The sequence below is a fragment of the Cetorhinus maximus genome, chromosome 25, assembly GCF_964194155.1.
Source record: "Cetorhinus maximus chromosome 25, sCetMax3.hap1.1, whole genome shotgun sequence".
NCBI classification, from domain to species: Eukaryota; Metazoa; Chordata; class Chondrichthyes; order Lamniformes; family Cetorhinidae; genus Cetorhinus; species Cetorhinus maximus.
In genome coordinates, this window is record NC_135903.1 from 32,065,153 (window position 1) to 32,086,031 (window position 20,879).

The 20,879-nt window shown below is 43.3% G+C and overlaps 1 protein-coding gene across 1 annotated transcript; it reads left to right on the forward strand.

Moving 5' to 3' along the window:
- Positions 1 to 11,871: 11,871 nt before the first annotated feature.
- On the forward strand, positions 11,872 to 20,170 carry coa3a (cytochrome C oxidase assembly factor 3a). Its single transcript, XM_078529761.1, has 2 exons — positions 11,872 to 12,110; positions 19,970 to 20,170. The coding sequence occupies exons 1-2, from the start codon at positions 11,918 to 11,920 to the stop codon at positions 20,074 to 20,076; spliced, it is 300 nt and encodes a 99-aa protein (XP_078385887.1). The 5' UTR covers positions 11,872 to 11,917; the 3' UTR covers positions 20,077 to 20,170.
- The last annotated feature ends 709 nt before the right edge of the window (positions 20,171 to 20,879 follow it).

The window sequence follows — 20,879 nt, forward strand, 5'->3', positions numbered from 1 at the left end:
CATCCAAAAACTACGACGCCCTTAGTAGAGCACTGGGATGTCAGTCTAGATTCTGTACTCAAAAGGGACTCAAACCCAAAATCTACTTGATCAGTGGATGAGAGTGCAACTAACTGAGCTGCAGCTGACACATGCAATTTAACAAATGTGAAACCCAGCTCCAGGGTTCACACCCATGTAAAAGCGCCCTTTTGTGGCTATTTGTACACCTATGTATGTATATAAACAACATCTAGAATAAACCATTTCAGAAGAACTCCATATGCATGCACCAGTGTCTTTGTCCTGCCATGATATCACAGTTTGGCAACAGGAGTGGGATAGTGGATTTCCCTCACCGAAGAAATGTGGGTTTGAGAAGCTTCCAGCAAACTAGCAGCAGAACTGAGAGGGTTACTCTTGCTAAGAAATAAACTCAAAAATATGGTCTTAGAAAAATGGCTGTTCATACACACAGGTGGATTGACCTTTGAAGTTCGCTGCATCAACAGGTATTATTGGGCTACTGGAAGAATACAGCTGTGACCGAGAGTATGTGGAGCGGCTAGAGATGTTTCTCACTTGCTAATAACCTCAAACATCCTGATAATCCAGCTGTTAATCAGGCAATGTGAGAAAGGAAAATGGTGATATTTTTGATGTACAAGTGTACGAAACGCTCAAGAATTTGCTTGCCCCTGATAAACCAAAGGACACGCCGCTGTTGGACATTTTGTGCATGTTTGAGCAGCACTACAATACTAAGCCATTGGAGATTGCAGAAAGCTATCGATTTGGAACAAGGAATCAGTTGCCCAATGAGAACAATGGAGAGTTTATCATGTGTTTGAAAAAGCTGACCATTCATTGTAATTTTGGAGAATTTCAAGAGAGAGCATTGCAGGACAGATTTGTGTGTGGTTTAAAAAGTGAATGAATTCACAGTAAATTGCTGACATTGCCAAAGTTAATTTTGACATAACTTGCCAAACAGCATTGCCCATGGACATGGCAGGAAGTGACTCGAAAGAAGTCAGAGTTAACAACTGCCAATCATCTGCTTAAGTAAATAAGCTGTAGCTGAGTAAGGAGAAGGCTCCAGTGAAGGCAGTTAGTAGCAGCAGTAGTACTACAAAGTCCTGTTACTGGTGCTTAGGTCATCATTGGGCACAGAATTGTCCATTTGTGAAGGTAAGAGTGCTATAGCTGCAAGAAGTAGAATCATCTTGCCAAGACATGTAAGAATGTAAACGGAGAAAATGCTGGCTGGGGGAAACAGCATTCACTGCATAGCGTTTTTGAACAGCAGCAGTTAAGGGTCAGTTGAGATCCATGTGATCTGAAGCACAAGAGGAGAAATTTGCAAGACATTGGGCATGGTCCAAGTAGGGTTAGATGGAGCTCCGATAAACATGGAGGTCGACGTGCATGCATCAGTTAGCATTATTCCTGAATCGCCATACTGTCAAACATAGAGTCAGCATCAGCTGGAGAAATCATGCTTAGAATTTCAAAGTTATGGAAGAGAAAAGAATCCCCATAATGGGAAGTGTGTCAGTTCTAGTCACATATAAGGAACAATGTGCAAAATTACCCATCATTGTAGTGAAAGGTGAGAAACAAGCCTTATTAGGAAGAAACTGGTTAACAGCGCTTAAGTTAAACTGGAACAAGCATTCTTACATAGAAGCAAAATTCACAATGCGTAAAGATGTGATCGCAAAGTACCCTCAGGTGATTAGTCATCGAGTCATAGAGGTCTATAGCACAGAAAAAGGCCCTTCAGCCCATCGAGTCTACGCCGGTCAAACAAGTACCTATCTATTCTAATCTCACTTTCCAGCACTAGGCCCACAGCCTTGTATGCCATGACATCGCAACTGCACATCCAAATACTCCTTAAATGCTTTGAGGGTTTCTGCCTCTACTACCCTTTCAGGCAGTGAGTTCCAGATTCCCACCACCCTCTGGGTGAAAAAATTCTTCCTCACATGCCCTCTAAACCCCCTGCCCTTTACCTTAAATCTATGCCCCCTGGTTATTGATCCCTCCACCAAGGGGAAAAGTTCCTCCCTATCTACCCTATCTATGCTCCTCATAATTTTATACACCTCAATCATGTCCCCCCCTCAATCTCCTCTGCTCCAGGGAAAATAATCCCAGTCTATCCAATCTCTTCTCATAACTAAAACTCTCCAGCCCAGGCAACATCCTGCTAAATCTCCTCTGCACTCTCTCTAGTGCAATCACATCCTTCCTATAATGTGGATTCCAGGACTGCACGTAATACTCTAACTGTGGCCTAACAAGCATTTTATACGGTTCCAACATAACCTCCCTACTCTTATATTCTGTGCCTCGGCTAATAAAGGCAAATATCCCATATACCTTCTTAACCACCTTATCTACCTGTCCCGTTACCTTGAGGGACCGGTGGACCTGCACACCAAGGTTCCTCTGATCCTCAGTACTTCCCAGGGTCCTACCATTCATTGTGTATTCCCGTGCCTTGTTTGTCCTGCCCAAGTGCATCACCTCATACTTATCTGGATTAAATTCCATTTGCCACTGATCAGCCCATCTGATCAGCTCGTCTATATCCTCCTGTAATCTAAGGCTATCCTCCTCACTATTTAGCACCCCACCAATTTTCGTGTCATCTGCGAACTTACTGATCAACCCTCCTACATTCAAGTCTAAATCGTTTATATATACCACAAACAGCAAAGGACCCAACACCGATCCCTGTGGAACCCCAGTGGACACAGGCATCCAGTCACAAAAACACTCCTCGACCATCACCCACTGCTTCCTGCCACACTCAGCCAATTCTGGATCCAATTTGCCAAATTGCCTTGGATTCCATGGACTCTTAGCTTTGTCAAACTGATTTGAGGACATAAGGCTAATGTGCGGGTTCAGAGGAGCGCAAGACCAGTTTATTGCAGGCTTTGTCCAGTACCCTATGCTCTAAGGGAGAAAGTAGAGCAAGAGCTGAAAAGACTTGAGACTGGGAACATTATCTCTGAGGCAGAACAGAGGAATTGAGCTACTCCCATCATGGTAGTACCAAAGTCAGATGGCAGTATAAGAATATGTGGGGATTGTAAGGTAACCGTAAATCAAGTACTGGAATGTAATCCGTCTGGTACTTTGCCAAACGTGGAGGATCTAATCACAATGCTGTCAGGAGGCTAGATTTTTTCAAAGTTAGATTTGACAAGTACCTTTCTGCAACTTGAATTAGACAATGAGTCTAAGTCATATTTGACTATTAATACATACATGGGTCTTTTTCAGTTTCACAGGCTGCCATTTGGTGTTCTTTCAACCCCAAGAATTTTCCCAGGGGTGATGAGCCAAATTTTGCAAGGAATTCAGGGAGTAGTGTGCTATTTGCATGACACACTTACTTTAGCTCTACACAGGCAGAACCATAATGACAGACTGAAAAAGGTGCTCCATGTTTGGAAAAACATGGAGTTCGGGCGAAGGCACATAAATGTGAAATATTTCAAAACTCTGTAAAGTACTTGGGTCACAGGGTAGACAAAGATGCGTTACATCCTACCAAGAGTAAGGTTCAAGCAATAAGAAATGCGCCACACCTCAGAATGCCTCTGAGCTCAGATCCTTTTTGGATTTAGTGAATTTGGTAAATTCATACCAAATTTGGCAGTCTTATTGATACATTCAATGAACTCTTGAGGAAGGATTTTCCGTGGAATTGGAGAAAAGAGTGTGACAAAGCATTCAAATTGTGTAAAAGTTAATTGCTAAATGCTACCATGCTTGTATATTATGATGTGTCCAAAAATATTAAGCTATGATCTGATGTCTGTCCATACGGTGTAGATGCTGTGATCTCTAACGTGTTGGATAATAATGAGGAAAAACTGGTTGCTTTTGCCTCACACACCCTCAGTGCCAGTAAGCAAAATTATGATCAGATAGAATGTGAAGCATTGTCTTTGGTTTTTGGAATAAGATTTCATAAATACTTTTATGATCATAGTTTCATGATTAAAACTGATCATAAGCCACTCACAGCTATATTGAATCCAAAGTCTCCAGTACCCGCTTTAGCTGCAGCCCAAATGCAGAGACGGACTTTGATTTTGTCTGCTTATCAGTACGACATTAAGTACAGATGATTGGATGATCATTGTAATGCCAATGCGATGTCCAGATTACCATTCCCATCTGAGGCAAAGCTCAACAGGGAAGATTTTTTTCTTTCCACACGCAGATGAGTTGCCAGTCACAGCAGAACCAACAGTAACTATTGGTACTCTACTCGTATCCCAACAATCCAATTCATCAGGCTCATATGATTCTTCCCAACTCCCATCTTCACGAATCTCTGAAGGTAAAAGATGTACAAACCTAATCTTTCCACTATTGGTAGAACAACTTGCAGGGACTCTGCATTGGCAAGGGTACACAACTAAATCACAAATGGGGGGATTTAGAAATCATTCCGTTTTTTATGCATAAGAATGAGTTGTCAGTTGATAAGTTTATGTTATGCCGGGAGCCAGCTTCGTAATTCCTGAGAAGTACAGATTGCAGTTACTATATGGTCTTCATGATCAGCACTTAGGGATGAGCTTGACAAAGAGTCCAATGAGAAGCTATCTTTGGTGGCCAGGGTTGGATAAGTACATAGAAGACACAGTGAAACAGTGTAGAGTATGTTAAGTAGTAGAAAAGAAGCCACCATTGGAACCTTTGCAACCATGGAAATGGCCAACTAGAATGTGGCAGAAGCTGCACACAGATTTTGCAGAATTTGAATGGCAACAGCTATTCATTATGATAGATAGCCATTTGAAATGTATTGAAGGGTTTCCATTGAATTGAACAACAACTAGAGAACCCTTGAAATTTTGCACAGATTGTTTGCTGCTTATAGATTCCCAGAGGAAATTGTGTCCAACAATGGACCTCAGTTTTGTTTAGAAGAGTTTGCAAAATTCATAAAACGAATGGGGTAACAAGCACAAGTCCCACCATATCATCCTGCTTCAAATGGAGCAAGAGAGCACAATGTACAAATTGTTAAGCGTGCTCTTGTTCAACAAGTGCTAGATACAAATTGGAAGAAACAGCAGATGTCATTGAATCATAAACTGGTGATTTTTTTTGTTTACTTATCATAACACACCTCACACTACTACCGGCAGAATGTCAGCTGAATTGTTTCTTAGAGGACAGCCAAGAACAAAGTTTTCATTGCTGAAGCCACATTTAGCATGGTCAGTAGAAGAGCAACAATCCAGGCAGAAAGGGAGTCATGATAGGGGTGGCGTGAGAGAAGGAAGTCTTAAGTTGAACCAAAAGGTTAAGGTGAAAGATCATTATCATAAGTGGTTGAAGTGGCTACCAGGAAGAGTCGTGAAAATATGTGGTCTTTGCACATATTTGGTCAAGATGTTTGGTAATGGAAAGGTTAGGTTTGTACATCTTTTGCCTTCAGAGATTCTTGAAGATGGAAGTTGGGAAGAATCATATGAGCCTGATGAATTGGATTGTTGGGATACGAATAGAGTACCAATAGTTACTCCAACACAAGCTGAAACTATTTCAGATCTGAGTCAGGGTCATGCAGACATGTCTAAAGTGGAAAGTTCAATTGAAGGACAAGGGAAAAATCAGTCTTTGTTGGAGAAAATTTCTCCTAAGACTCAGACCAAGATGGGTCAAGGTCCTTCCCCAAATTTTTAAAGTTTGGGTCCAGAATGGTGGTATCCTCTTAGGATACCAGACGGACCACCCGGTACCAACCTAGGCACCAGAGACGACAAGCGACAAGGGCGAACCCAGCCCTGTTGACTCTACAAAGCCTCCTTACTAACATCTGGGGTCTTGTGTCAAATTGGAAGAGTTGCCCAACAGACTAGTCAAGCAACAGCCTAGCATAGTCATACTCACAGAATCATACCTTACAGACAATGTCCCAGATACTACCATCACTATCTGTCCTTTCCCACTAGCAGGCCAGACCCACCAGATATGGTGAAACAGTGGTATACAGTCAGGAGGAAGTTGCCCTGGGAGTCCTCGACATTGACTCTGGACCCCACAGCAGCAGGTCAAGCATAGGCAAGGAAAACTCCTGCTCATTACCACCTACCACACACACACACACACCGCACCCCCCTTTCAGCTGATGAATCAGTACTTCTCTATATTGAACAGCAATTGGAAGAAACACAGAGGGTGACAAGGGTACAGAATGTACTCTGGGTGGGGGACTTTAATGACCTTCACCAACAGTGGCTTGGTAGCACCACTACTGACCAAGCTGACTGAGTTCTCAGGGGCATAGATGCTAGACTGTATCTGAGGCAGATGGTGAAGGAACCAACAAGAGGGAAAAGCCTACTTGACCTCGTCCTCATCAATCTACCTGTTGCAGATGCATCTGTCCAAGACAGTATTGTTAGGAGTGGCCACTGCACAGTCCTTGTGGAGACGAAGTCCCACCTTCACATCGAGGATACCCTCCATCCTGTTGCATGGCACAAACACTGTGCTAAATAGGATAGATTTTGAGCAGATCAAGCAATTCAAAACACGGCATCCATGAGATACTGTGCTCATCAGCAGTGGCAGAATTGTACACAACCACAATCTGTAACCTCATGGGCCGGCATATATCCCACTCTACCATTACCAACAAACCGAGGGATCAACCCTGGTTCAATGAAGAGTGCAGGAGGGCAAGCCAGTAGCAGCACCAGGCATATCTAAAAATAATGAGGTGTCAACCAGGTGAAGTTACAACACAGGACTACTTGCATGTCAAACAGCAGAAGCAGCATGCGATAGACATAGCTAAGTGATCCCACAACCAACGGATTATATCTAAGCTCCACAGTCCTGCCACATCCAGTCATGAATGGTGGTAGACAATTAAACAACTAACAGGAGGAGAAAGCTCCCTAAATATCCCCATCCTCAAAGCCAAGCACATTAGTGCAAAAGACGAGGCTGAAGCATTTGCAACCATTTTCAGCCAGACGTGCCAGGTGGATGAACCTTCTCAGCATCAGCATCACAATTCAATTCACTCCACATGATATCAAGAAATAGCTGAAGGCATTGGATACTGCAAAGGCTACGGACCCTGACAACATTCCGGCAATAGTACTGAAGATTTGTGCTCCGGAACTAGCCGCACCCTTAGCCAAACTGTTCCAGTGTAGCTACAACATTGGCATCTACCCAGCAATGTGGAAAATTGCCCAGGTATGCCCTGTAGACAAAAAGCAGGACAAATCCAACCCGGCCAATTACTGTCCCAGCAGTCTGCATTCAATTATCAGCAAAATGATGGGAGATATCGTGGACAGTGCTATCAAGTGGCACTTATTCAGCAATAACCTGCTCACTGATGCTCAGTTTGGGTTCTGCCAAGGCCACTCAGCTCCTGACCTCATTACAGCCTTGATCCAAATATAGACAAAATAGTTGAACTCAAGAGGTGAGGTGAGAGTGACTGTCCTTGAGATCAAGGCAGCATTTGACCGAGTGTAGCATCAAGGAACCCTAGCAAAATTGAAGCCAATTGGAATCGGGGGAAAACTCTCCACTAATTGGAGTCATACCTAGCACAAAGGAAAATGGTTGTGGTTGTTGGAGGTCAATCATCTCAGTCCCGGGATATTGCTGCTGGGGTTCCTCAGGGTAGTGTCCTAGGCCCAAGCATCTTCAACTGCTTCATCAATGACCCTCCCTCCATCATAAGGTCAGAAGTGGAGATGCTTACAGATGATTGCACGATGTTCACCACCTTCGCCACCTCTCATATACTGAAGCATGTGCATATGCAGCAAGACCTGGACAACAATTCAGGGTTGGACTGATGTGGTAAGTAATATTCGTGCTAAACAAGTGCTTGGCAATGACCATCTCCAACAAGAGAGAATCTAACCATCTACCCCTGACATTCAATGGCATTACCATTGTTGAATCCCCCACTATCAACATCCTGGGGGTTACCATTGACCAGAAACTGAACTGGACTAGCCATATGAATACTGTGGCTACAAGGGCAGGTCAGAGGCTGGGAATTCTGCAGAGAGTGATTTATCTCATGACTCCCCAAAGCCTGTCCACCACCTACAAGGTACAAGTCAGGAATGTGACGGAATATTCTCTGCTTACCATCGCGCAAACTCATAAATGGGCCAAAGGCTGCCGCTTTCAGTCCTGAAAAGTGCCCAGTCTATCTCCGGTTACCCTGAAGGGGTAAGGTGTCTCAGAACTTTGAGTATCAGGTGAAGCTAGCCGTTTCATTCTGCTACTGTGAAATAGCAACACGAGTGGTATTCTCCACTTTCCGCACTAACAGGATGCTGCCATCAAGCCAAAAAGACGTTCTACCTATCACACAAATCAGTAGTGTGGTATATGAATTTCACTGCTGGTGTGATGCCAGGTATGTAGGCCATTCGTCCCAACGACTGGTGGATTGTATGAAACAGCACGTCTCTTCAGCTTTTTGCAACAGCCAAAATACTGCCACTGCCCAACCAGCCTGTGCTTGCAAAACTCAGAACATAGCAACCAACATTGGATGTGATTCTGCAATTGAACACTTGCTAAGTAATCATGATTGTGTTAAGAATTATACTGATAACCCATTTAGTATTATCAGTCGGACTTGCAGTGTGGCTCACTTACGCGTGCTAGAAGCGACATACATTCACGCACAGGGCCCTGTCCCTTGCAAACAGAAAGAACGTGTCCATGCATTGCATCTTTTTCAACTAACCAAAAGCTTGGCGACAGCCATTCCCTCGTTCATTCCCGATGGCAATGCCTTGACCAATCAGAGTTGACCTGTCCGGTTTGAATTTAAACAAAGGTTTGGCAGTTCCCTGTGCATTCACCATGGAAAAAGCCTCTACCAATCAGCATTCTCTTGCCAACCAATCAGCACCCTTTTCATGAAGTATATATTGTTGTTCCCTTTAGATTTAGTATTCTTGCGAATCTGTCCTGATGAGTGCAAGACGAAAAACTTGTACAGCGTGTCCCATTTTTCAGCAATACAAAGGGGTCAGTTTTCATTGAGCTAAAAACCCAACCAGGTAAAGATATAAAGTTATTTAAAAGGGTAATCCTACATCCCGATCTTCGCAACACACACACACAAACATTCAGGCATGCAAAATTACAAGTTATATAGTAGGACGTTACTTTTTGGCCAAATTAAAATTCAATGATAAAAGGCAAAAAATAGAAAGTTCACTGTTTATTAGTCCTTTGTTGGTGTTCATGGCTGAGGCAGATTTTTTCCATGGTGGTCTTTAAATTCCAATGGAGTTGAGGTCGATGTGAACTGCAATTTCTGGAGACAATCTGTCTTTTCCAAAAGTTGATAATTTTTGCACCTGGTGTTTCTTTCATTTGAAATTCTCCATCTCTGTGATGTCACATCATTGTGACCGTGTACCTAAACTACATGGACTGCAGCGGTTCAACAAGGTGGCTCACCACCTTCTCAAGAGCAAATAGGGACGGGCAATACATGCTGTCCTGGCCAGTGACGCCCACATCCCATAAACGACTAAAACAAATGGTGGTTGCCTTGAATACTAGATTTTAAAGTGGGTGTTGAGGGGGAAGTTGAGAAGAATATCAAATGGCTGGCTGAATTGTCCCCAAAAAGTAACAAAATTTGCAATCTTTGAGTGCAACTAATATTTTTTGACTTTTGTACTTATAAAAATGTTGCTTTAAAAAGGAGGAAATCTACTTCATATTCAGCATATCTGTTATCTCTTTTGGTTGTAGGGGGCCTAAGTAAAATTAATTTGGCATTCTCAAATTTTTAGTGGGTTTGATTCCATAGCATAACCCTGTCAATATGCAAGACCAGACTTACTGTCAATGGAATAAGCTACAAGGATAGCTGATGCGCGAAATAGACTTGTTACACTGAATCTTACACCAAAACCAAGGGTTTAGCTGTACTATTGAAATAGCATACAGCAAGTTTTATCAAGTAGTTGAACTGAAGGGCGAATACAGAAGTAGCATGGACAATAGGTCATCGTCTTGAAATGTTAAATGTGTTTCTCCCTCCACTGGCACTGCCTGATTTGCTGAATATTTCTAGCATTTTCTGTTTTTAATCTGAATGGTTAATGGTAAACAATATTTTATGAAGAGTGGTCTGGACTGGTTTTCAATCACAAATGGCTATGCTTCTTGTTTATTATCGGCCTTTTTCTAGGGTAGAATCTTACCTATGGCGGGCAGGCTGGGCAGTAGTGGGCGCGGAGCCGATCACCGCCCACGATCAGCTGCGCGCCGCCCTTTTACATGGGCGGGCCAATTAAGGCCTGCCCAGCGTAACCCGTGGCCGGTAGCGCTCAGTGCTACCTGTGCGGACTGGGGGAGGAGGGAAAGCGCAGCAATCTCCCTGAGGCACGGAGCTGATAATAAGTTGTTAATAAAACTTTTTTTATAAATTAAGTAAAAAATTATTTAAACATGTCCCCTCATGTGACAGTGTCACATGAGCTGGGACATGTTTGTGAATTTACCAAAATTTATTTATTGATTTTATAAAATGTTCAGGAAACCTCATCCCACCCATGGATGAGGTTTCCTGGAAAACGTGAAGGCCGCTTGGGCTCTTCGTCTGCCCGCCAACCTTAAGGTTGGACAAGCAGCGTTGTGAATAAGGTACACTGCTTTCTTAATGGCGTTAATAGGCTGTTGACAGTTCAGCGGGCACGCAGCCACCTCTGGGATGCACGCCTGACATCATCTCGCGTCATTTTACGCATCGGCATGTCGGGCCCACCCCTGCACGCCGATGGCAATATTCTTCCCCTGGGCCCTGAGATCAGCTCTCAACTTTTGATAGTCTTCACATGTATCACTCAACAAGAATAACTGTGTTCTATGTTTTGTGGTTCTTTACTGCCACCAAGTGGTTAAAGGTTATAGGACACTTCAATGGCCTCATGATTTAACTTCATCATCAGTATAATAATGAAAAATGTTCCAAGGTGCTTCATAGAATTATAATACAAAAAACAGAAGCTGTGTGTAGGGTATGTATAAGTAGGAGTGACCAAAAGCTTGGTCAAAGAGGTTTGTTGTAAGGAAAGTCTTAAAAAGAGAGATCAAGAGACAGAAAGGTTTAGCCTTTGCATTGCATCCGATATTTGAAAGCTCTTGTTACTATTATTGATTTTAATGATTGTCACTCATTAATTCTGAGGCCTAGAAATATAATACACACACCTTGATGAAAGAATTTCTCTTCATTTGTCTAGTTTCAGCATCCATATTCTGCAGCCAATCAATGTTTCTGATCATATTCTGTTAGGAATAAAATCATGGCTGAATCTGTAGATCATTTCCACTTTCCCACCCTTTCCAAGTAATGTTCACCCACACCACTGTGTTCCCTGGCCTAGCTCCCAGCAGGACAATGTCTGTATTTTAAAATTCATCCTTGTTTTCAAATCTCTCCATGGCCTCACTCCCCTCCCTTTCTCTGTGACCTCCTCCATGCCCTGCAACTCTGAGATTTCCTCACTCCTCCAATTCTATTCCCTTGAGCATCCCTCATTTTCATCACACCACCTCAGCTGTCCCTTCAGCTGCCTTGGCCCGAATCTCTGAAATTCCCTCCCCAAACTTATTTTTCCTCCTTAAAAAATGTCATTGGCCAAGCATTTTATTTTACAAACACCTCTTATGCAAAATATTTCATTCCGTCCTTTCTGAAATAAGGAAGCATAATTTCCACATATCTGGGCTTATTTCAGACCCGAATACGTTTCCCTCTTTAGCTGTTTGTTTGAAACTAAGAAACGAGCACACGCCGCGTTGCTCTTTTGATTTGCCTCCTTCAGCTTTCCGTATTTGACCTTCCGCCGGATATTCTCGCCGGCGAGTTGGAAAAATGGCGGAAATGAAACCTGAGGGAGGTTCGGAGTTCGCTAAACGTGTCGACCCGAAAAAGGACAATCTGAGCAAAGAGCAGATTGAGTTCATGCGGCAAGTGGAGCTGGCTCAGTGGCATAAAAAGCTACAAAAACGGCGCGGGAGGAATCTGATTACAGGCTTAGCTATCGGGGCAATCGTCTTGGGCATCTGTATCCTTCTAACATGTTTTTAATGCTTTGATGGAGATGAAAGTATGGCTTTAGATACTTAGCTTGGGCATCATTATAGGTACAGTTGATTTGCTGTTGATTAACAGGCTAATTTCTGCGATCAGATCAAATTAAATTGTGCGGTGGACCATTTGTACGGCAATTTCATGCTAACACCTATCCGTCCACGTACTTGCAGAATTTATATTGACATAGGCACAGGAGTCGGCCATTCAGCCCTGGAGCCTGTTCCAGTCTTCGATGGGAATCATGGCCGATCTGCATCGTAACTCCGTCCATCCATATTGTTTACTACACTAATCTGACAAAAAAATCTATTGACTTCACATCTAAAATTATAAATTGAGCCATTATCTACTGCATTTTGGGGGGAGAGAGTTCTAGCCACTTCTATCTTTCCTAACTTTACTGAAAATTCAAAATCTCAGCATTTCACCTGGTGCATTAGTCAGTATAGAAATGGTAAAGGAGGTACATATGTGGCTAAGGTGGTAATCACTGAGACATCAGGACCAGTGTTGGGGGCTGTACAGGATAGTAGGTCTTTATCGGAACAGGGTTGGAACTAACTTCTTCGTGAGCTGAATGACAAGTGCTGTGGGGGAAAAGTTTAAAGGAGGAGGCACTGCAGAGATAGTTTGACAGAAGGGAATTTGAATTAAATGTAAATCGATGCACATTGTATGCTGCCAAAAGTGAGCCAAAAGCACAAATTGCTTTGGGGCAGCACGAATGTAGCAGGAACAGGGGAGGGCGGGGGGGTCAAAAATTCTTGGTCAGGGTGACCAGATCTGAGGAAATAAAATTAAGGACACTTCGCCAGAAGGGTGGGGGATTTGCTGCTGATGAAGGTGCAGGGAGGTAGCCTGGATGCACATGGAGATTCAAGTTCTGGACTGGGCCGAGCCTCCGGCCTGCATTCACTTCCCAACTGAGCTTCCGTCCTGCCTTCACTCTCCGGCCGAGCTTCGGGCCTGACTTTTCCCCGCACCCCGGCCGAGCTTCGGGCCTGACTTCATCTCTTGACCGAGCCTCAGGCCTGAACCCCTCCTGAGCCTTGACCCTATACCCTCCACGAGCCTGGGGCCGGCCTGCCTGACCCCCCCCCCCCCCGGACCAAACCTCGAGCCCAAATTCCCCAGGAGCCTAGGGCCTGCCTCCGCCCACCAACAGAGCGTGGGGCCTGAACCTCCCACGAGCCTGGTGCTGTGTCGTTACGCCCTTACCCACTCAGCTTGGGGCTGCTGGTCCAGGACCTGGAACCCCCTTCACCTTAACCTCTCGCAAATTGCAAATTTTGCTCCAGCGCTCCTCCCCCATTCTCTTCGTTCCTTCTCGGCTGCAGTTCAACTCCAGGAAATGGCAGATGAATTGAATAGGCATTTTGCATCAGTCTTCATTATAGAGGATACAAGTAACATCCCAAAAGCAGCTATAAATCAGGAAATAGAAAAAGAGGGTGGAATTCAGGAAAATTACAATCACCAGAGAAGTGGTCCCGAGTAAATTGTTGGAGCTGTGGGCTGATAAGTTCCTGGGTCCTGATGAACTTCATCCTAGGGTCTTAAAATAAGTGGCTAGGAAGATAGTTGATGCATTGGTTTTAATTTTCCAAAACTCCTTAGATTCGGGGAAGGCCCCATTAGGTTGGAAGATAGCAAATGTTACTCCATTATTCAAAAAGGGAGTGGGACAGAAAGCAGGAAACTACAGACCAGTTAGATTAACATCTGTCATAGGGAAAATGTTAGAAGCTATTATTAAAGAAACTATAGCGGGGCACTTGGATAAGTTCAAAGTAATCAAGCAGAGTCAACATGGTTTTGTGAAAGGAAAATCATGTTTAACCAACTTATTGGAGTTCTTTCAGGAAGTAACATGTGCTGTGGATAAAGGGGAACCGGTGTCCTTAGATTTCCAGAAGGCATTTGGTAAAGTGCCACATCAAAGGTTATTGCAGAAAATAAAAGCTCATGGAGTAGGGGTTAACATATTGGCATGGATAGAAGATTGGATAGCTAACAGGAAGCCAAGAGTGGGCATAAATGGGTCTTATTCAGGTTGGCAAGATGTAACGAGTGGTGTGTCACAGGGATCAATGCTGGGGCCTCAACTGTTTACAATTTATATAAATGACTTGGATGAAGGGATGGATGGGATGGTTGTCAAATTTTCTGATGAGACTGATAGTTAGGAAAGTAAGTTGTGAAGAGGACATAAGGAGGCTACAAAAAGATATAGATAGGTTAAGTGAGTGGGCAAAGATCTGGCAAATGTGAAATTGTCCATTTTGGCAGGAAGAATAAGAGAGAAGCATATTATCTAAATGGTGAGAGATTGCAGAGCTCTGAGATGCAGAAGGATCTGGGTGTCTTAGTGCATGAATCGCAAAAGGCTAGTATGCAGGTACAGCAAGTAATTAGGAAAGCTAATAGAATGTTATCATTTATTGTGAGGGGAATTGAATACAGAAGTAGGGAGGTTTTGCTTCTGTTATACAGAGTACTAGTGAGACCACATCTGGAGTACTGTGTACAGTATTGGTCACCTTATTTAAGGAAGGATGTAAATGCGTTGGAAGCAGTTCAGAGAACAGACTAATGCTTGGAAAGGACAGGTTGTCTTATTAGGAAAGATCGGACAGGCTAGGCTTGAGTTTAGAAGAGTAAAGGGTGATTTGATTAAAACATATAAGATCCTGAGGGGACTTGAGAGGGTGGATGTGGAGAGGGTGTTTCCTCTTGTGGGAGAATCCAGAGGTGTCACTGTTTAAAAATAAGGGGTAACCAATTTAAAACGGAAATGACGCAAAATTTTTTCTCTGAGGGTCGTGAGTCTTTGGAATTCTCTTCCTGAAAAGGTGGTGGAAGCAGAGCCTTTGAATGTTTTTAAGGCAGAGGGGATAGATTCTTGGTAAGCAAGGGGGTGATACGTTATCGGGGGTAGGTGGGATGCAGATTTGAGGTCACTATCAGATCAGCTATGATCTTATTAAATGGCGGAGCAGGCTCAAGGCACCGAATTGCCTACTGCTCCTTGTTTGCATGTTCATAGGAAGTCATGGGCTGACGTCACTGCAGCACATGTATAGTAAGCACCAAAGATACAAGAAACACAAGAATACCTGATACAAGGGACAAATGGCACCTTGGGAGGAAACGTGACGAGACTTGGGACAATTAGCAAAATTATGGGACGATCCTATAAAATACAGGACTGTTGGTCACCCTGTTCCTGGGTGCAAGATATTCAGGAGAGGTTTGCAGTTTTAATGGAAGATTCATTTACAACATCAGATGGAAGATGATTTGGAGAACAATGTAAAATAATATAAGGGTAAGCCGACATTTAGGAAACAGCAACCCTATCACATTTGGGTTTGATGTAAAAATTGAAAGGAGGCAACAATGACTGGGGGAAAAATATCAAAATTAAATTATAAAACTAGTCAGGCAAATTGGAAAGAAAAATATGTATATAGGTCAGTTATCAAATAAGGGAAAAGTTTCAAACTGGGGATTATTCGGGTACAAGCTAGACAAATTCCCTGAAATAAAGGGAGTGCAGCAGAAATTGGAGATCCTTGGGTGTTTCTAGAAAGTAAAATTAACGTGAGATTTCATAAAAAAGAATATGACAGACCTAGAGCTGATAATACAGAAAAATCAAGTGACGTATAGAAAATATATATAGCAAAAATGAAACACTAGCTAGGCTATGGATAAGTAAAAGGATTGTATAAACATATAAAACGTAAAAGATTAGTTAGACAAAAGCTAGAGGTGAAAATTATCTTCTCTCAGAACAAAAGAATGGTGGATATACTAAGAGTATTTTGTTTCTATTGATTGCTGTAGTGGGATTGAAGGAGGTGGTGTAGGTTCAGAATAACTACAGGGTGGGAGGTGGTGGCATAATGGTATTGTCACAGAGACCCTGGGTTCAAATCCCACCATGGCAGACGGTGTAATTTGAATTCAATAAAAATCTGGAATTAAAAGTCTGATGATGAAACACCCAAGGATCTCCAATTTCTGCTGCACTCCCTTTACTGCCGATTGTCATAAAAACCCACACTAATGTCCTTCAAGGAAGGAAATCTTGTTCTCACCTGATCTGTTCTACATGCGACTCCAGACCCACAGCAATGTGGTTGACTCTCAAATGTTCTCTGAATAAGGGCAATTAGGGGTGGGCAATAAATGCCCTGCCAGTGATACCCACATCCCAGGAACGAATTAAAAAAAGATGAATAAGTAATACTGAAAAGTTGGTGAAAGTCAAAAATATCAGGCTGCGATGGCATGGATGTTGAGAGAGGTCAGTGATTAAATAACTATGATCACAATCAAACGTCAATGGATATGGTAAATGTGCCAGCCTTTTGTTTGAGAAAGGAATTTAGGGTAGGACAGCAGTTAACAAACATTGGTATAGGATAAGCTTCCAGAGCTGGCTTGTTCAACCTGTTAGCCTGGAAGTGGCGGTGGAGGGGGGAACATTTCCATTTTTTCTCGCTCAAGCTAGAAAGGGGGCTGATGAGCAGATTTCGGAAAAGATACATGAACTTCAAAAAAATGTTGAGTCTGAAGAAAAGAAACAACTTGCTGAGCAAAAATAAAGCAATGTCATAGCAATACATTTCTAATAATAAGAGTAAAGAATAAAAATGACCATTAGAATGTAGGTGAGTGTGTGTGTGTTTCTGGCTTACTCCCATTGAGAGTGAGTCGAATACACACACGCACACATACTCTTCCTATCGTCTCTCACACACACTTGTCCCCTCTCTCAGCCACTTGTCCCCTCTCTCTCAGTCACTTGTCCCCCCTCTCACAGTCACTCGTCCCCTCTCTCTCTCACAGTCACTTGTCCCCTCTCTCTGTCACTCATCCCCTCTCTCACACTCACTCATTCCCCCTCACACACACACTCTCACGATCCCTCTCTCACATACACTTGCTCCCCCTCACACACACACAAACATACACTCTTCCTATCTATCACACACTCGTTCCCTCTCTCACTCACTTGTCCCCTCTCTCACACTCGTTCCCTCTCTTTCACATATTCTCTCACACACTCAATCGCTCCCTCTCTCTCACACTCACTCATCCCCTCTCTTACACACTCACTCATCCGTTCTCTCACATTCACTCGTTCCTCCTCTCTCTCACGCACTCACTCTCTCCCTCTCTCTCACGCACTCACTCTCTCCCTCTCTCTCACGCACTCACTCTCTCCCTCACGCACTCACTCTCTCCCTCACGCACTCACTCTCTCCCTCTCTCACTCACTCTCTCCCTCTCTCACTCACTCTCTCCCTCTCTCACTCTCTCTCACGCACACACTCTCTCTCACGCACACACTCTCTCTCACGCACTCACTCTCTCTCACGCACTCACTCTCTCTCACGCACTCACTCTCTCTCACGCACTCACTCTCTCTCACGCACTCACTCTCTCTCACGCACTCACTCTCTCTCACGCACTGTCTCTCTCCCACGCACTCTCTCTCTCCCACGCACTCTCTCTCTCCCACGCACTCACTCTCTCCCACGCACTCACTCTCTCCCACGCACTCACTCTCTCCCACGCACTCACTCCCATGCACTCACTCTCTCCCTCTCTCTCATGTACTCACTCACTCACTCTCTCCCTCTCTCTCATGCACTCACTCACTCACTGTCTCTCTCTCATGCACTCTCTCCCTCTCACGCACGCACTCATACTCTCCCTCTCACGTACTCACTCTCTCCCTCTCTCTCACACACTCACTCTCTCCCTCTCTCATGCACGCACTCACTCACTGTCTCTCTCTCATGCACTCACTCACTGTCTCTCTCTCATGCACTCTCACTCTCTCCCTCTCACGCATTCACTCTCCCTCTCACGCACTCACTCTCCCTCTCACGCACTTACTCTCCCTCTCACGCACTCTCTCCCTCTCATGCACTCACTCTCTCCCCCTCTCTCATGCACTCACTCTCTCCCCCTCTCTCATGCACTCACTCTCCCTCTCTCTCACGCACTCTCTCCCTCTCTCTCACGCACTCACTCTCCCCCTCTCTCACGCACTCACTCTCCCTCTCTCACGCACTCACTCTCCCTCTCTCACGCACTCACTCTCCCTCTCTCACACTCACTCTCTCCCTCTCTCACGCACTCACTCTCTCCCATGCACTCACTCTCTCCCTCTCTCTCTCGCACTCACTCTCTCTCACGCACTCACTCTCCCCTCTCTTTCATGCACTCACTCACTCACACTCTCTCTCTCATGCACTCACTCACTGTCTCTCTCTCATGCACCCTCACTCTCACGCACTCACACTCTCACTCTCTCTCACGCACTCTCTCCCTCTCTCTCACGCACTCACTCTCTCCCTCTCTCTCATGCACTCACTCTCTCCCTCTCTCTCATGCACGCACTCTCTCCCTCACACACTCTCTCCATTTCTCACACTCACTCTCCCTCTCTCTCACGCACTCACTCTCCCTCTCTGACACTCAACTCACTCTCTCCCTCTCTCTCACACTCACTCTGTCCGTCTCTCTCACACACTCACACTCTCTCTCTCACACACACTCACTCTCTCCCTCTCTCACACTCACACTCTCCCTCTCTCACATTCACTCTCTCCCTCTCTCACACTCACTCTCATCCTTTCCCTCTCTTACACAGTCACTGTCTCCCTCACACACACTCACTCTCTCCCTCTTTCTCACACTCTCTCTCCCACACACTCACTCTCTCCCACACTCTCCCTCTCACACACTCACTCATCCCCTCTCTCTCACTCACTCACACACTCTTGCTCCCTCCCTCCCCCTCTCACACTCTTGCTCTTTCCTTTTCTCACACTCTCACTCTCTCCCCCTCTCACACACTCACTCTCCCTCTCTCTCTCACTCACTCACTCACGGGAGAGTAACGGCCTGTGATTAGAGAAGCAGTTAATTAAGGATGGATTTGTAAATGGCATAATGGAGTATGTTAATGAAATATGATAGATTGCATTTGAATTATTCAAAAGGTGTTTGTTAAGTTGATACATAGAAGAAATGTTGCTAAAATTAAATTACACATTAGAACAAATTTGGCAGCATAGGTAGGAAGTTTACTGTAGAGCAGAACAGAGCAGTGCTTACTGAATGCTTTGTGGATTGAAAGGATAATAACTGATGTCTGCTTTTTTTTAATATATAGACACACACATTTATGATCTGGTCTCAGGTATAGGTGTACAATAACTGAAATTGCAAATAATAAGAGTAGGAAGCATGATTAACTGAAGAGGACAACTTCAAAGGTCATATACCAGTTAGTATATTGGGCAGATAGATGTTAGCTGACATTTAATGCAGAAAAATGTAACATGGATTATTTTGAAGGAAAAAATAAGCAGAACTGCACGATAAATGGCAAAATCTTAAATGGATTGGGTTCAGATACACAAACTTTCAACAGTTTGAGAACATTTTGATAAAGCTGCGCGTTAAATAAAACATGGAGAAAATACAGATTCATTAAGTTGATACCGGAGAACGGGATTTTAGTTTTCTGTCTGAGAGAATAATAGACCTGTCATTTTCAGCTTTTTCTTTCAGTTTTTCTTTCTTCAGTTTGTTGCCAAATGAAACAGTAGAGGCTAAGGTTTTGTGCAACAAGTTATTTTCTTATGATTGATAACTAACTGTTCATATATTTGACTTTTATTTAGCCACAACAACAGATTGGGGATTTTTTTGTTATTTCAAAAATTGAACTACAGCTACAAAACATTAGATTTTGAATAGATTTTTGCAGATTTATTTATATTTCCTTAATAATGTCCCTAGATGGATACACATTTTATTCAGTGTCACAGGAACGTTTTTTTGATGATTTGGAAGAAGAAGCAAAAAGAGTTCAAACAAGAAGTGATTCCAAGACTTCCGTAAACTGAAACACTTAGTTTATACAGTTTGTGTACTGCTGATTTATGACTGATTGAACTGAACGATTATGCAGCCAAAATATATTAAAGAAAATTAAACATGCTGGATCAAGATGTACCTTTTTCAAAGAGTGCACAGAGGTTTTTATTTTCTGTCAGTGTCTGCCTTGAACCAGAGTGTAGCTGAAGGTATGATTTACTAAATCCATGACTTGCAATAGCCGCTGTTTGTATGGCAAAATTGAATGTATACATTTGATGCTTTATTATTAAAACTAGTAACTTAGATATGGTTGGCAAGAATAATTATAATCAAATATTTGAAAAGTAAAAAAATCATGGTTTAGTATTTCAGATCCTATTAATTCCATAACCTTGAAATTAAAGTCCACATTGTAAAATAAATCTTCATGTAGTTGTGAAATCCAACATGAATTGGGGCATACTGAGAGTTCCTTATAATAATAAAATGTTGCTGATATCGTACAGGTATTTAATGGAAGCAGTAAATTTAATTGTTCATGTTTTCAAAAGCTGTGACTGCAGGAACAATCTTCACTTTTATGTTAGGATACTCAAACCAATTTTTGTGCTTCCATCTCATCATTTGCATTTGATGGTACTATTATTAATGTAAGTTACTAGTTGTTACTAGTCAGTTTTTTTTTCAATGCACAGCACCTGGATTGTTTTGCACAAACTTTCAACAGTTTGAGAACATTTTGATAAAGCTGTGCATGCACAGTATTTAACATGAAACTGTACTTGGAGCATGGTAGCTTCCAGGCTGCTGTGAGGCCTCATACAGCTTA

Excerpts from the sequence above, each read along its gene's own strand:
- coa3a (XM_078529761.1), top strand. The coding sequence starts at position 11,918 with ATGGCGGAAATGAAACCTGAGGGAGGTTCGGAGTTCGCTAAACGTGTC. Across the intron at positions 12,111-19,969 it reads GGCAATCGTCTTGGGCATCT|ATGGATACACATTTTATTCA; the intron begins GTATCCTTCTAA and ends TAATGTCCCTAG.